Source organism: Pleurodeles waltl, chromosome 3_1 (genome assembly GCF_031143425.1).
Source record: "Pleurodeles waltl isolate 20211129_DDA chromosome 3_1, aPleWal1.hap1.20221129, whole genome shotgun sequence".
Classification (NCBI taxonomy): domain Eukaryota; kingdom Metazoa; phylum Chordata; class Amphibia; order Caudata; family Salamandridae; genus Pleurodeles; species Pleurodeles waltl.
Window position 1 is genome coordinate 1,789,742,373 of NC_090440.1, and position 17,582 is coordinate 1,789,759,954.

The window sequence follows — 17,582 nt, forward strand, 5'->3', positions numbered from 1 at the left end:
ACCAATAGTAAGTAACATATGCAATTGTATTATTGTGGTGTTTCTAAAAGGTCTCCAATCAGGATAACAGCATCAAGAAATGAATGCTTATGTCTTACATGTATGTATATACATGGTATTTTAGTATCTGAAACGTATTTAAAATGTAACAGAGCACCGTACCTGGTCAAAGACAAGCATAAAATCAAAACCTTTGGTTATGTTATGTGGACTTGTAGAGTGCAGCTAATTGCCTGTGAGGGCATCCAGGAGCTAAGTAGGGTCAGCCTGAGAGGAAAGGAGAAGATCATGCCTGTTTCGTCTGGAAGAGCCATGTCTTTGAGGTTCGTTCGGAAGTCCATGAAGGAGGGGGGGGGGGTCTTCACAGGTGTTGCAGGAAGTCATTCCAGGTCTTTGCTTTGAGGTATGAGAAGGAGTGTTCTCCACTTCTGTCCTTCTTGATGCAAGGGAAGTGTGCTCTTGCCTGGGATGCAGATCGAAGGTTTTGGTGGGTTGGTAGAAGTAGAGGCAGTGGTTGAGGTATGCTGGACCGGAGTTGTGGAGAGCTTTGTAGGTGTGGGTGAGTAGCTTGAAATGACATCTTTGCTGGACTGGGAGCCAGTGGAGATTGTTGAGGTGTAGGGAGATGTGGTTATCAGGTGCATAGCTCCAGGGGGTGGTGTTTGAGGTGTTTCACCCCCCTAGAAAATGTATTCTATAGTAAATAGTTGGGTGCAAGTGCCTTCAGTCGGGTAATGTGTAGTGTTGGTCGGATTTCACCTAGGATTTTTACATGCCCACACTAACAAAAACACACACACACACTCTGTCATCTATTTTTTAAAGACCTTAAATAATGTTGGTTAGTTACAAAAATATTGCTTTTAAGTACCCCTAATAGTTTACAATTCTCTGTCTTTTTCCCCCTCCTCTCTTGTCACTCTTATTCCCTGCTTCTGGTATCATGCGTTTTAACAAGATGTCCCAACATGATTGTTGGGAAATCTGAAGGTCACAGCCCCCCCCCTCCCAATCATAATGATCAAGCTATGTCCCTGGTGATTATTTCGTTGGATGTTCAGGATAAGTCTGCCAGCGTAGCATTCACAGGATGTGGAAACATGATGAGGCAACAGTGTTGATCTGTCTGCTCATGGAGAGGTTGATGTCCAGGATCATCACAAGGTTCTTGCCATGGTTCACAGGAGTGGGTGGGGTGCCAAGTTCAGAGGGCTACCAAGAGGCATCCCAGGGGGAGTGGTTGTTGCTGAAGATAAGGACTTCGGTTTTGTCTGTGTTAAGCTGGAGACAGTGGTATTTCATTCAAGAAGCGATGTTGGTCATGCAGTTGGTGAAATTTGCTGCTTGAGTCTGTAAGGCAGAAGAAGAGCTGTGTGTCATCAGCGTAGGATACCATGTTGATGCCATGGGCTCTGATGATGTCTGCAGGGGGCATTATATAGATGTTGAAGAGTGTTGGGCTGAGCAGCAATCCTTGAGGGACTCTGCAGATGAGTTTCTTGGGTTCTGAGGTGTAGGAGGAATTCTAACTCATTGAGTTCTGTCCACTTGAGAGCCGGTCTGCACATACCAAAGTGCTGAAGCTTTTTGATGAGTGGGTTGTAGGAGACCTTATCGAAAGCTGCGGAGAGGATGAGGAGGATGAGTACGGCTCTTTCTCCTTGGTCAAGGATGGTTTTGATGTCGTTGGTGGCCACAATCAGGAATGTTTCTGTGCTCTGGTTGGTGTGAAAGACAGATTGAGAGCTGTCGGAGTTAATGGAGCTCAAGGTGGTATGTGGTTTGCGATCTGGGTAATGATGACTTTTTCAATGACAGCTGGAAAAGGCAGGAGCAAGATGTGTCTAACTACAGAGGGTGTTGGGGGTCCACTATTGGTTTCTTCAATAGGGCATTGATTTCTGCACTTTTCCAGCAAGATGAAAGGGCAGTGGTTCTAGAGGTGTTGGAGATAGCGGTGAGCATGGGGGATATGATAGTTCTTCCAAGGTTGTATATGAAGTTGGGGCATGGGTCTGAAGGAGCTCCTGAGTGGATGGTATTCATCAGAGCATTCATTCGAGAAAGGCTTCCAGTTGCTTAGTTGCTATTTGGCGATGAGTGCTAAGCACTCATATCAGTATGTTGCGGGTTGAATGTGTTGTAGATCTTGGAAATCTTCTGTTCGGAGAAGTTTGAGAGGTCATTGCAGAGTGCTTGGGATGGGATGGGATGATGTCATTGTTAGCAGCTGCTGGGTTGGAGAACTCCTTGATGATGGTGAAGAGTTCTTTGGCGTTGTTGGGGCTAGCTTAGAGTCTGAGAGTTAGGGCCTTTTTCTTTGCATCTTGTAGTTGTTGGTGGTAGAGGTTGAGGGCAGCTTAGTATGTGGATTTTGCATTGTATTTTTGTTGAGTCTCCATTTTCTCTCAAGATTTTTGTAGTGGCACTTGGACTCCCTGAAATCGTTTGTGTACCAGCTGGGTTGTTTGTTGTTTTCGGACGTCTTGCTTCTGATGATAGCAGGTTTGTTGACACAGTTGGTGAGCCATTTATTGAAGAGCTTGGTGTTGACATTGAGGTTCCCGATGTGATTGGTGGCCTTTACTATAGGGTTTTGGTCCAGCTTAATTCTGATATTTTGCCCCAGTGTTTTGATGGTGCTTTGGGCTTTTCTGTGGGGGTTCCTTGGTGGATGGTTATCTTCTAATGTGAAATGTAGTGGGCAGGCCGTGTGAGCGGGATCGTGTTGGTGGTGGTAATCCTGTTGGAGGAGAAAATAAGCTTGAGGGTGTGGCCTGCTGTGTAGGTTGGTCCTTGGGCCAGCTGGGTGAGTCTGAGGTGTCTTTCAGCTGGAAATGGAGGTCACCATGGAAGATGTAGTTTACTGATTTGATGAAGAGGGGGGTGATGACGTCTGTGATGTGGTTGCAGAAGTCTGCTTGGGGGTTTGTCAGAACAGTAGTTGAGGGTTCCCCTCAGGGTGGCATCGTAGTCTGAGATGTTCCATGAGGTTGGTGGCTGAGTCCATGGAGGTGGTTCAATCAATTGTGCTTTTGTAGTTGAGTTATAGAAGAAGAAGCTGGGTTGTGCATGGTTAATACATTGTAATGTAGTGTTCTACGCAGAGGTGAATCTTCAACTCTTCCTTAAATTGGAACAGCGTTGGGGGTGATCCTGATGGATACAGGGATGTTGTGAGGGATCCTTCCTGCTGTGTTGATTTTCTTTTTTATACTTCTTAGTCTGCAGTATTATGCTATGTTTTTCAAAGCCTTTACTTTGCTTTTTTTGATAATATAATTGTATACATTTCTGTAGAGTTATACATATTTCATATTAAACACTCAGGACTAAATATTGCAGCAAGGACATTCTGGATTAATAGCCATATGTCTTGTGTGCTGATTTTTAGCCACTGTAGCATCTAAAGAAACCTATTTGTACTGAGAGTTTCAGAAGCATGTACCTCTGAGAAATATATGTGTCTATCAATAAGGTCTGGAGATAGTGATATCTTAAAATAGAGAAGTAACTTGGAAACCTTTTATCTACTTTGCTAATTCAGTTGCTAAAATAAACAGTTTCCAAATATGCATTAAACAGGAAAGATGACAGTCCAACTTTCTGGCTCTGTACTATTTTTATGTATAAAGAAAGTTTTTCTCAACTTTATTTCTGATGCTTACAAAAGTACGTTTTAGACATTGGTGCAATTCTGTGGTTCATAGTTAGTCGTAGGAGCTCTCAAAACATTACATAAGATGAATTACTACTTGGTATTTGTAACACTTACCCTCTAAATCAAAATGAGAGAACCAGCTCAACCCATTTCCCTTACTAACACTCCCTTACTAAGATCACGGGAGAATCATATCTGTAAGTGCTTTGTGCATGTTTCCATTTAAATTTACATTGCGGAGTAGGCATTTGTTTTCACAGTTTTACATATCTTGGTGTCCTATCCTGGGGGGACAGGTACTGGGTACCCCAGATGTCAGTAGTAAGAGCTTTGCAAATATTACAGGGTAATATACTACAACGCATACAATGTTTTTTCTTTCCACTGTTTTACTTCCTTAGATTGCACACTTTCTGAAAGAGACTTCTTCCTTCCTTCCTACTGAATGACCCTCTCCTTAACCTTTATCCTCTGCATGCCTTGCTCTCTCTGTAGCTTTCTCTAATCTGCATGTCTCTGTGCACTCTTTATTATTGTATTTCTAAAAATTGCACACACCTCATAGACCACAACCTCCTTCTTTGAAACATAACAGCCGTTTGCAAGAACTCGCATACCCTCAGTAATAATTAATTCTAATCATTTAGTCTATCACAAAGGAACTTGAGTAAATTCATGGAATTATTTCGTTAGAGAACAAAACTAATCCCAGTAAGAAACAACCAATAACCAACCACTAAGTGGCAGTCTAAATGAAGGCAAGTTATTTTGATGTCAAGAATAAAGTGTTTTAGGAACAGAAATTCTTTAGGCCACCCTTTTTAAAAAAAAATGTTTTCGTTACCAATAATTATTAGCAAATAAACATGATATTATCAGATTGAACAGATGCCTGAAGAATGTCTGTTCCCAAAACACTTTATTCATGACCTTGAAACAATCTCTCTTGGTTTAGTTTATGTAGATAGAGCTAGAGGAATTAAGTGCTATATTTGTTTCAAAAGGTCTGCTAGTCGGCTGTATTGAGCTCCTGGCTTCCCTCTGGTTTCTGTTCAGTAAGCAACATTAACCAATAATCACTGAATTCATATCAAAATTTAGGTTTTGAGTAGTGTGCTAGCTGATGAAAGTATTTCAACAATACATCAATTACAATACAATACAATGCAATTTTCCATGCAGGGACAAGCTCAATCGATGACACAACTTCCTGAGTATGTTTTTTGAATGATCTAAATGGGAAAATATTTGCTGGCTTTTATATTTAAGAAAGCCTAGGATTGTATTGGCTGATTCCACTTGGCCGACTATTCATGCATTCTGGCTGTTTGGAATTACATTATATTCAGGGCTGCAGATAGAAAATATTTTTCTGTAAATCCACCAATGTGGACAGTAGTGGGGGCAGAAACGGAGTGGAGCTAGGAAAAGTGAAGCCATGAGTGGTAAAATCCTCAGGCACAAAGTTAATGACAATCTGCATATGGTTTGCTATTAAATTGTAAGTACATGTGCATTTACTTAAAATCACTTTGTAATCTATAGCCACAGGGTTAACTCAACATAAAATAACTTGAAGAATTATTATGCTTGTTACAGAGTATTATGTAGGCTTAGCATGGTCTTTTATGGAAGGTAGCACAGTAGATTAGCTCACCAATTTGTCATCCATCTAAGGTACCTTCAAAATGTATTTGCTGAAAATATCATGGTGTAACCTTCTGGTCAAAAAGTCTAACTCTGGTTAAAAACTGGATGTAGGCAGTATGGGCCATCCAACTAAGATGGTGTGGGTGGGGGTGGGAGATGTTCCCTGCCCCACTCAAATTTCAAAGGGATTGCCCCCAGCTCACACAAAGGAACCTGAAACTAGTCTTTTATCACCCCAGACTTCCTGGTGCCTTGGCAGGGGGACGGATGACATTTCCAGAACCAGATGTGGTTGTAGCCAAGGATGTCCCCCACTTCAATTGCTGATACTAAGTATAAATATTGGACCCTCAGAGCAACTCTTCAATATAGCTGAAGTACTATGACAACTGGAGTCAAAGTATATCATGAGACTGAGAACCGAGTAACCACTGGAATTAAACAATGACAAAGAAATGTGTGTATACATGTAGGGCAGTGGATTACCAATTAAGACCCCAAGAAATATTGCATGCTTCTTGATGTCTTGGCTTCAGAGCGCCAACATTGTGGCCAGGAGCACATAATTACTGTAGAGACCTGAAGCTAAACATTAATATTGCATCAACACACTTAATGTATTCATGGGGTTGAACCATTTTCATAGAGAACTCTGCTGGCTATTCGAATTGTTAATAACCTAGTATCACTAATGTCTTGAAAGTGTTTGTAGAATTGATTACTTTGTTGATAAGGCCACTGAGGACATAAGTGCACAACTACAGAACATATACAATTATGAACACATATTGGTTTGATAAGGTGGTATTACGAGTATCTTTAATTTTTAGTCACACATAATTCCTTTACCATGGGATGACCCTTCTGATATACCACTATAATTATTAATTTTTACTGTTATAAATTGGTTGATTTGACCACTGAGGGCATAAGTGGATTGTGGTCCGAAATTGTGTGGCCTTGGTACTCGGTCTGATAAAAAAAGTTGGCACAGAGGTGCGGAGCATAGAACCTTATCCAAACAGACATTAAGAGCATATAAACTGGAATAAAAGAAGCAATGTCTTTCCCCAGTGTGTTGCACCCTCCAAACGTCTACCAGGCCCCAGCTCATAGTTCAGTCCCAACACCCTTTCGCTATTATATATGCCAAAGCCCTGAGCAGCAGAGGAGTAGAACAGTTCAGGGAGGTGTCGGTGACAAAGAATATGTCATGCCTGGGAAGGGAACCCAGCTGGGCCGACAGGTGGGCCAGGAGTGTGAGTTGATCCTGGTTAGGAGCATATATACAACCCAGGGTCAGGGGGCCTACCAACTAGTCTCCCATCCACTAGGACATATTTACCTTCTATGTCAATCTGTACTTGCGTAGCTTCAAAAGAGACACCCACCTGGACCCACTTCAGTGTGCCTCAGGAATACGCATGGTATACTGTAGTGTACACCTGTCCCCTCCAGCGCCTCTGAAGGCAACATACCTCTTGTGTGGTGAGGTATGTCTCTTTCAAGAGAGCTATGTGTACTGCTCTATGTTTAAGCAATATGTGTGCCATCATGCTGGTATACCTGTGCCCTTTATGTTCCAGGTCAGTAGTTTCAGCTCAGTGTGTGTCATGGCCCTAGTCATGTGATATAGACTGGTTTAGGGCCCCCAGTATCCCAACCGTAGCCCCCTAATAAATTACCACTCTAACCCTGGAACCCAAAGAATAAGAATACAACCCCACAACTCCATGACCCCAGGTAATCTGGCAACTGCAACTCGCCCAAACTTTGGCAGAACAAAGGAACAAACAGATACCACAAGACTATTACCCACCTTACAGTGGGTAAGGGTGCTTGAGAGGGGGTGGACAATCCGAACAAGCAACACACATCTGCTACCACTCTAACCCTGCACTTCCACACTCATTCAGCGGTACCTCACGCTCCAGTATCAAAGGGTAGGAGAGGGTAGGGAGGGGGCAGGAGCAATTGTCCCCTTCACCAGCATATCCCCCAGTAGAGCACTCCCTAGGTAATCCAAACATCCAGGACAGACTAGGATCCTTGTCATAGGAACCCTGGGCAGATGCCAGGATGGCTGAAGTACTAGCAATGCGACAATAAGCTGAGACGGGGTTAGTCCACAGCCAAAAAAGTCATATCTAATGCATGCAGTAATCATTCAGTATCTCCTTTACATAAAAACCTCAAATTTCAACAACCATCACCTCTCACAACCATGTCCTTCTCACCACCTGTTATACAAGAGTTCAAATCAGATTGTCAGCAGTCTGTGGTGTGACATGAGGTAGACTCAGTATATCCACTGAGGTGGCATCAAATGTAAAGTCCATAGATTGTCATGGTGGGCTCCTGCATCAGAGTTTGATTGGTGATCATGAGTGAGGCCCGCCACTGCCAGCAAGGCCGCTACCCTGTCCTTTTTTGCCTGGGTTCTCACTGGGCCAAGCACAGAGCTTGTGGTCGACCCCTCTTGTCATCTCCTCCTCTGGTGTCTGCATGATTGACATAGTTGTACGGGTATGCGGTTAGCTGTGCCCTCTGCCTTATACCTGTCTAGCCACTCAAAGGCTTTGGTGGGATTCAGGAATATGTTAATTGCCCCATTAAACATAATCCACAGTTTGGCAGAGAACAGGATGGAGTCCTGGATGCTGACCTCCCAGAACTCAAGGTTAACCTCCAAGAAGGAAGCTTGTTTGGCTGATACTCCTGCGGTGAAGTCCAGATATAGGGTCACTGCTGCATTGTTTGTTCGAAAGGGGCCAATCACGTAGGCTTTCTGTAACAGGATGTTGCGGTCTCCGTAGTGCAACAGCCAGGCCACAACCAGCCATGGGGGACGTCCAGGGGCGTGGAGCCTTGCAGGGACCCAGTGTGCATGATCCAGTGCATAGAAGGGGGAGAATTTCATTGGGGGCACCTGGGTTCGCATCCAGTTCTTTGGGTAAGCAATCATGCCTCTCTCCTCAGTGCCCTCATACAGACCAATTATGCTAATTTTGTTGCATCTGTTGCGGCCTTCAGCATCTTCCACCGTATGTTTTAGGATTTTTACATGTGCAGGGAGATCAGTCTGCTGCGTCTGTAGAGTAGAGTCTGCTGGGCTGGCCCAAGATCCCACAACCAACCACCATCTCTGTCTCCTTGACTCTGTCTGCAAGTTTGCAGTAATCATCCCACAGGAGGCCCAGTTCCTTGCAAGGATCTTGTCCAGTGTCTGCTAAAGGGCAGGTAACTTGCAGTCCGTGCCACTTCCAGATGGTGTGTCGTCCTACATAGGTGGTCCCTGCGAGTTCAGGGTTGCGCCACTGTCTCTGCCCCTGGTCTTACCCATCTCCGCGTCACTTATGGGATGTTCGGCAACTCAACGACTCCATGATTTCTCCTCTCCTCCATGCAGTGATCCCTTTCCTGGATGGATGATTTCAGTGAGCACTGTGATGGACCATCTCCCCTCAGTGATGGGAGGTTCCTGCCAGTCAGGAAGTGACAGCAACCCCTTATCTCTTTGTGGTCAGTTAAACATGTTTGCCTTCTCAGGCCTCAAAGGTGCTCCTCAAGCCGCAGTTCCAATCCTGTATACAATCCTGTATGCCAAATGTCCATGTTCGAGATGGCATAGATCAAAATAGGGCATCACTAACAGCTCTGAGATGCCAGGGCAAGGGGAGGGTGTGCACTGACCCCTGCACTTCTAAGTCCAGTAGCTGATTCGACCAGAGCTCTTCCCATGTCCCCTGCGCTCTAGTCTGTCCACAGGTGTTCCCTGCTGTAGGACTTCTCCTCCCACGTCCTCACCGGGTCACCTCCGTCAGCTGACAAGTGTGATGGGAAGAGGAGGTCAGAAGGCTTCCAGCAATCTCCCAAATGACTCAGCACAAGACTTCAAATCAAAATGATGATTGGTTGATTAATAATGTTGTGAATAATATCATTTCTAAGCCAGCATGATATGTGGCAGTTTATGAAAAATCAGCACTCCATCTCAAGATCTTGAATCAAAATTATGATTATTTGGTTATGTGACATTTTGTTGGTCACATATAAGTCAATTGTATATACCCTTTAACTGTATATATGTTAAACTATGTGTCCCACAATGCTGCAAGGAGGCAAGATGGGCTTCAGTGTTTTCATTAGAAATGGAAAAAGGGCTCACCACTGTGCATTGGTGAAGCTGTGCATGCAGTAAGAAAGTCTTAGATTAATCTGTTCCTAGAGTGCAGAAATATTGTTTATTTTGAGGTAAAATAGATTTGACGGTACGGCCCACCTTCGTCTCCGGCACCAACTGCGAGTGCACATCTCAGATTTGCTTCAAGGGACCACATTACTGCTATATACATATATGTAAATGTGTATGCATTTTTTTGGTTTTCTTAGTATGTTTGATGCCGTTAATCAGATCTGCATGAGACATGCTGATCTGTCAAGCAGGGACCACAAAAAAGAAGTCCCAAAACATTGATTTCTAATTTTATTTTCCTTAGGAAACTGCTCTCTGTCACAGAAAAACTGATGAATTGAATTACACCAAATTTGGCACAAAGATAGAATTTTACACAGAAATGTGCTTTTCAGTATTTGGTGTAAATCCATTCAGTAGTTTTCAAGAATTTTGCATTTAAAAAGAATGACAGGTTGGTCATGAAGGGGTTGACCTTCAGGTCCAGGTATGACCTGATTGGCTAGTTTCAAACTTACTAGTCAATTCTTACTAGTCAACATGAGCAAGAGGCTGTAGCAGCAATTACAGGACTCAAGGGCATGGTCCCTGCACCCTGAAAACAAATAAAAAATATAATGGGGCACAGTGTACATACCCTGACCCCCAAAGGCATGTTGTGGGTGGGTTGTGGTTTCAAAGGGACCCCTTCCCACCTGGTTGACCAGCCACAACATGGATTGCATGTTGTGGCAGCCATTAAATGACTCCGGGCATGGTCCTAATGAAGGCTTATTGTAGTGAATGCTAGGTTTTTAGAGTCACGAAAAGGAGTACATATAAATGGATAATTTTAGTCCAAATGTAAATCATTTGTGGGTGGGGTTATACTCATTTTAGGAATTCTGGTGAGTTTGCAGGTTATCGTACCATATGGAAAATGCGGAACCTCTGCTGAGATTAGTATAGTCTCTCGTGATTGTCTCATAGAAGTTGTATGAAGGGCTTCAGAAGCTAAAATGAGATCATATTTACTATATGTTAACACTCTCATCCTCAGTTATGTTAGAATAAAGTCTGGTTTTCTGAGTAAGATATGTACTTCTAACAGCAGCAGCTTGTCAGTTGATTCCCCAGTTTTCGTGTGAAGCTTCCCCGCAGTGTTCAATGGAACAACTAGAGCGCTAACATTCTGTACTCATAACAAAAGTGTGGCTCACCCGAGAGCTATCTTTGATGAAATCAAAGCTGTAAATCTGAAAGCCTTTCCTAGAGAGGAGACTTCAGTAAATGAACAAAAACAGGGGTTTCTTTTGTCATAGAACTATGGTTCGTTTTTAAAAAGCTTAAAAAGGGCACATTTTGAATGAGCACTTAAATATCTTCCTCATCCATTTCAGTAAAATATTCTGACATGTAGAAAGAAACAGGTACTTCCAACACCAGCAGCAGTCCTTCATTTAACTATCTAGTAATCAAATGCAGCATGCCTACAGTGTTCTAATGAACGACTGGTGCACTAACATTTTGTATTCAAGATGAAAGTGAGGCACCGAATGGCATTTTGTTTGGAAAAGGAACAGTGAATTTAAACCGTTTCCTGGGAAGTAGTCTGAAGTAAATGAGTATTGAGAAGTTATCCAGGTGTAAAGCCAGCAGATTAAAAATGTGAGGGGACATAAGGGAATTTTAGTCTACCCTTTCCTTGTCTGTTTACTCAGCCTACCTATCTTCTCAGTTGCATGTTGGTAGGCAAACATATATATATATATATATATATATATATATATATATATATATATATATAAACCAAAGGTTACAGGGATGTTATAGTTAGGTTCTGAATGTACTCGTATAAAACAATAGAAATTCAGCAGTTATAGTTGCAGTTCTTTCAAATAACTATAACTCGCCCTAAGGTAACCATAACTCACGCCCTTGCCATGCACAGTTGTCTCATCAATAATTTTATTGCAGATGTTGCCATGAGATTATGAAAGATGGCATAGAAGATGTCATCAATGATATAATATCTGGAGTAATTAGCTGTGCATGGTGAAGGCATGAATCTTATTTACTTTAGAGTGCAAGTTATAGTTATTTGAAAGAACTTCAACTATAACTGCTGAATTTCTATGGTTTTGTATGAGTAAATTCAGGAAAATGCAACCTTTTTGATCCCTCCTTTTTCTCGAGCCCTGATTGATGGATCACCCCGAAACGTTCAGTGCGGAGCAAGAATCATTGCAACAGTTTGTGTGGAAAGTTTTGTGAAGATTTATCAAATGGTGGCAAAGATATAGGCAAGTCAAAAAACACTTTTTCTATGGAAACATAGTCCTAACTATAACTGCCTAATGGCGACTGCCATGTGATTTTTAGGTTAGATGCTAAGACCTTAACCTTGTTTAAAAAAATAAAATAAAACGACAAAAAAACATTCACTGAAAAAACACATTGGTTGAGGTGACATTATAATTAGGTGTTAGAATGAGACACCAGCTATGTTTTACAGCCCAAACACCATTAAAACATGCACTGCTTACAACCTCACATATTATATCACTCATGACATGTTAAATGACTTTGTAATAAAAGCCATGTTTATCAAGTAGTTATATACCATGACAGTGGGACCATGACCAGCAGAAAGAGTGCCCAAATCTCAGCTGTGCACTTCCAAATGTGTAAGCAGTCATTGTAAATCAAACAATATTGTTATACAGGCCAGTTGTAGCTAACAATATTATGTGTTTCTAGTTTATTGACTGCTAGGGAGCAAGATATTAAACCTCAAAAAGTTAATGAACAGTGCCTCGTTAAGTAAATACTTTTTTGAATAAGGAAACCTTGACTCACCCCTGGTAGCTGTGGCAAACAGCAACCTGCTTTTCTTCATAGAAATGTGTGCTAAGCATTAACGAGGAAGCAAAACAAGAAACCAATCATTACAATTCTGAAATTAGAAATTAGAAAAAATGTAATGAGCCAAACAAGAATAGGACGATAAAATTCGGATGTGGGAGAGCCAGATGTATGTACTATTAGATTTGTACTGCCAAAGTGGCCAAGAAATATTAATGGTCCAATGTTAGTCAACGGGGGAAGGTGCATAGGTCATAGGCACCTTTTCAGGAGCACAGGGTAGATACAGCTCCGGGGTGATTCAGGACAACAGTATGACCTTCTGACTTAGACTCAATTATACCAGTCAAAATCTTGATTTGGGGCCCAGAGTGTCTATGGCTGGATATTGCTGGTGGTTTGTAAAGAGCACATGGTGGCAACAAGTGAGACGGAATTGACCTGCATAATTGTTTTGTGAATACTGAAAATTACCAGTTTCTTCAAACATTCTAATTCTAACATTATTCTCATATTGGCAATCAGGGGAATTCATCTTAAAAACTGTGTTGGCTCTAACTTTCTTAATTTCATGCTTTCTCTATAGGAAAACCATTTGCAAACAAAGATGATCAATGCAGGTCTGCGGTATGGGTATGAATATCTTGGCAATACCCCAAGACTAGTAATTACGCCCCTCACAGACCGATGTTACAGGTAAAATAAAAACTTAAAATATATGACAGCATTACAAATGTGGGATAGGTATTTTAACAGTGTGCACTAATGCGGCACCAGTGGGCTTTTTAAATACATATGTCATTACCATAAGGGACAGATCATGAATTTGGAGTGAAAATGAAAACTTGCAGGGCAAAACTTTTTTTCCTAAAGGGATGATCTCCACCTTTCTGATAAGAGGCCAAGCAAGTTTGTATAAGTGTTGTACAGCCTCCCTGCACCTTTAGTCAGTATTAGTTTGTGCATGCCTGCTTCCACTCAACATTCCTGTTCAAGTATGAGTGTTTATGCCACTCTCTTCACGTACTCTATTCTAAATCGCCTGAATGCCTTTGGGTGTCAGCAGATTTGTCAAGGTTTTTTATGAAGATAGTATTATTTTTTTCCAAACTTTTCACCTCAACAGTTTTTTCTCAATTAATCTCTCAGGTACCATTCTACCATTCACCAAATGTTCATATCCTTTAGTAAAGAGATGATCCTGCCTTAGGCTTAGTATTGTTTTCTGTACTGACGCACCATAGCTGACCTGAGACACTTTTCCCAAAAACTGTTGTGCGCTATAATGCTGCATAGTCAATGAATGCAGCTTCAGCTCAAACATGGCATTATGAAGAAGGAGTTCAGATCTCCTTCAGAAAAGAGTCTCTTTAAGTCCAGATTACTGCCCCATCCCAGTAAATGGGTTTACTACTACAGGCTACTTAATTTAAATTGTGCGCAACACTGAACAGTGGTCCATCAGAGTCTCAGCACCATTAAACAACAAAGTTGCGGGATTGAACCAGCAACATGCTTGTACCTGAGACAGCATTTTACTATTCAGCTAGTCCTCAGCGTCAGAGACTTGACAGAGAACCATATGTCATGGACAGTTTCAGTTTCAGTGTCATGGACTACATAACTGATCTTGAATGTAGAAACAACAAGGTATTCAACTGGAAGATGTTCAGGAACCATTGAAACTAGTTTCAGTTCTTCTCATCAGTTCTTTGCCACATAATGATCAGTCTGCCCCTGCTGAACCTGACTGCTGACACCCAGCAACATCACCCAAAGGGAGGTCCTGCTTCAAAGGGAGCAGGACATCTCTACATACTTCAAAGCATACAAGAGGCAGTACACAGTCATCTAAACCATGACTGTGCAAGCTTTGCCCACAAGATATTATTATAGCAGCTCAGGACTCAAATAGATCACAGAGCATCCTAACAAGCAAGGTGAGGAAACATAAGAAATGCTAAGATGTAATTTGCATCTACAAATTACGAGCAAATAACTTAATTGCTGTTTCTCGAAGGTGATGATGCAAAGTGCCTGTATGTTGTAAGCTGAAACACCACTTGGCAGCAGACTGTTAGCAATTACAGAACAAGAACCAGATCATCAAATACTCTCATGAATACATTACAAGCACACCATTGTGACAACATCCAGTACCAAATAAACAGTATACGACTAAATATTACAGGTGAAGACGACCGAACAATGCACATTCCTGCCTCTGAGCAGAAAGCATGGCCCAAGCAGTAGTCTGCACATGCAAAACGAAAACACACACATTACAGTTGAAGATGCTTATAACCGATAAAACACCACCGAAGGAAATATTTGTTTTTCAGTAGAAACTAAAAAATATTGAATTGTGTTACTCATTTACTGTTTTGGGGCTCTCTGGTGGCAAAGTTATCATAAGTACGGCCTCTACCTCTAAGCAGTTATTTGGGATGGCTGCTCCCACTAAAACCCACTCGGTCATGGTAAGTTACATAAATATGCCCTTGTGACCATCCAAAAGGTCTCTGAGGCCTCAGTATCTACTTCCACTCCTGAGATGGCAGCCTGGCCCACTTCCTTTTACTTTAAACTGTTTTTAATTGAGCTTATATTTAAGTGATAAATGACACTATATATTGAAGGCATTCCATTCCATATCATATCAGGTTGAAGTTAGTTTATCTTAGATTTACATAGTAGTAAATGAGGAAGAATGGACATTTACGTTGGTGTCAATGTGAACAAAGAAACAGAAATAACAAATTAAACTTGAAGCCCGGTCTGGAGTACAGAATAATGTATATCCAGCTGTGTGAAATGTCAAAATCACAGAGACGTAAGATTGTCATAGGGGCTACAGAGCAGGCATTAATGTGGCCCAACTGAGGAAAATCGTGTAAGTGGATTACCTATACTCATGTATCTGTCAGTGTGCTGGTGGAGTGGCGTAGCTGGGCTGCGTAAGAATCACTGTACCAACTAGTGCACTTAGACAATGTGGAAGACCCCTTACAGAGGCACTGAGTCATCTTTTTGTTCTTCCCTAAACATAAATAGGACTTCATACCATTCAGGTGCTGTGGGTCACTTCCAAACACTTCTAAGTGCCTCTCTCCGCAAGGAGATGATTCCATTTCAGTCCACCGTGTTACTGTGGCATGCCAGTAAATGATTCCTGGAGGATAAGGGCCTTTCAGTAAATAGTGAGGGTACTTTGTGTGAAGAGGAAAGCAAGGTCCAGAAACCAACTGTTAACTTTCCCTTATTTTGGTGAGGTAAGCCCTATGTAGGATGTTTCATTGAATAAATGTAAATTTGCCATTTTGTGATCTCTTGTGGGGGTGAGAAATTGTTGTGTCCCATTCCTTTAGTGTTAAGGTGCATGCCACATCACCTTCCGGTTCACCTCATAAGTGTTCAGGGTAGTAGGAGGGGAAGGGAATGCTTTGGAATGGCTCTAACCACCCAAGAGTCCAGTCTTCTACTCGTTCCTATTGTGAATATTGTCTGTATGAGAGAGTGGGTCACCGGTTCTGTTTGCGTTATGACTCGAATATCTTTTAAAGCCACCAGAAGGCATTTACATGTCAGAAATTGACCCACTGGGATACTGTTGTGCTCAATCAATAGACAAAAGGGAATAGGATCACCATTCTGAAATAAATCTCCCACACAGTAATTAAATGCCTGAGTCATACCAAGCCTCAGCCTTGGCAGGAGCAATACTCTGGGTGAAGCAGTGGATCCTATGGATTCCATGAGCATAACCTAAAGTTTAAGAAGAAGCATGGCCCACTTCATTTGACTTCAGATCACTGCACATTGATGTCTATTGGCCAGCAGGTTCCCAGTTCACCTCTGAGCAGGGTCTCATTCCATCTGTCATCTTTCCTCACTGAGAACGGTATAGGGATCGCCTTTCTGAAAGCTTGGGTGTCAGGATTGTGGCAATAGAGATCACTGTGCATATGGATACCTCCTGAATCAATGTCCTCCAAAAAAGTGGTACACAAAGTACTACTTTTCTTCGGTTACATTGTGATGGTCTGAAAAGCTTGTCTATATAAGCCAATCCCCTCTTACAGAATGATCAGAGGACATACCGTGAACATATGCAGCTCCCATATACAGGGCCGAAAAAGGTCCATGCACAGGTTTTGCTGACTGCACTTCCTACATTGCATATGTTAATCTCAGAACATGTACAAGCTAACATGAATATGTACAAGCTAAGTATTCAATAAGGCTTAGAAGCATGAAGAGGCAGTCACTGCTCTGTGCTTCCTAGTATGTGTTTCAGACAGTGCAATTTCAACAAAAACAGATGCATGGGCCCACTATAAGCCTGCACTCTGATGTACAACACATTCATGTTACAGCCCTACAATCACCATATTTAACATTCATTCCTTCTTCCTTTTATGTCAAATTGAAGCTTGGATCTTACACTGCTGAAACAAGGCTTTGCACTTGGTAAAGTCACCCATACAAACCACTGTGACTGACTTTAATGGAAACATATTGAACTATGATTGTTCTTTCCTCTGAGACGTAAATTGCAATAGAACAGTGTACGCTGCTCACAACACAAAGATAAAGTGCCTTCTTTCATGCTGCCTAGCAGAAGCACAGTCCCAGCACTGCTTTCAAATAAAGGCCCATATGCTTGATACAAATGACTGCTCAGTGGTTGTCGTGCTGGCATTCAAATAAACACAAAATCTGATAGGCACAGCCCAACAAGATACTTCATTCATGCTGTGACTTACACAGGCAAACGATCGAAAGCATGCTTCAGGTCAAGTTTTTTTATTACATCAGCTGATGCTTCATATAACTCGCAGTTTGTTGTTACCAAAAGACCAATAATTAACAGAATTCATATTAACTTCTTAGCAGGTATCTCCTATAACCATGGCGCACATCTGGTTGTAATAATACATATATTAGCTCAATACCTTCTTGGTGCCTTAAGACAAGGAACTGAGCAGTGTGACACTAGCATAACCAAGTACCAAGCACTCCACCATATTTATCTTATGTACTAAGGAAAAAATCTTCATTGATTCAATCTTTGTCGTTGTATGAACAACAGATTTTCAGGAAGATATATTAAATGCCCACCATTTACCTTTTATCTGCTATATTTAAATCTCAATGAGGTGCAATCATATCTAGATTCATGAACATCCTTAACATGGAGTGGGACGGAACTGCTGAAAAGAGCTGTTCGAG

At 41.8% G+C, this 17,582-nt stretch overlaps 1 protein-coding gene across 2 annotated transcripts in view; it reads left to right on the forward strand.

Annotated features, from left to right (window-relative positions):
* Positions 1–17,582, forward strand: part of DNAH7 (dynein axonemal heavy chain 7) — a 1,158,398-nt gene that overhangs the window by 358,733 nt on the left and 782,083 nt on the right. For both annotated transcript variants that reach the window (XM_069225862.1, XM_069225863.1), the window contains one exon: positions 12,937–13,046. In XM_069225862.1, the coding sequence (XP_069081963.1) occupies positions 12,937–13,046 (110 nt within the window). The remainder of the gene's footprint in view (positions 1–12,936; positions 13,047–17,582) is intronic.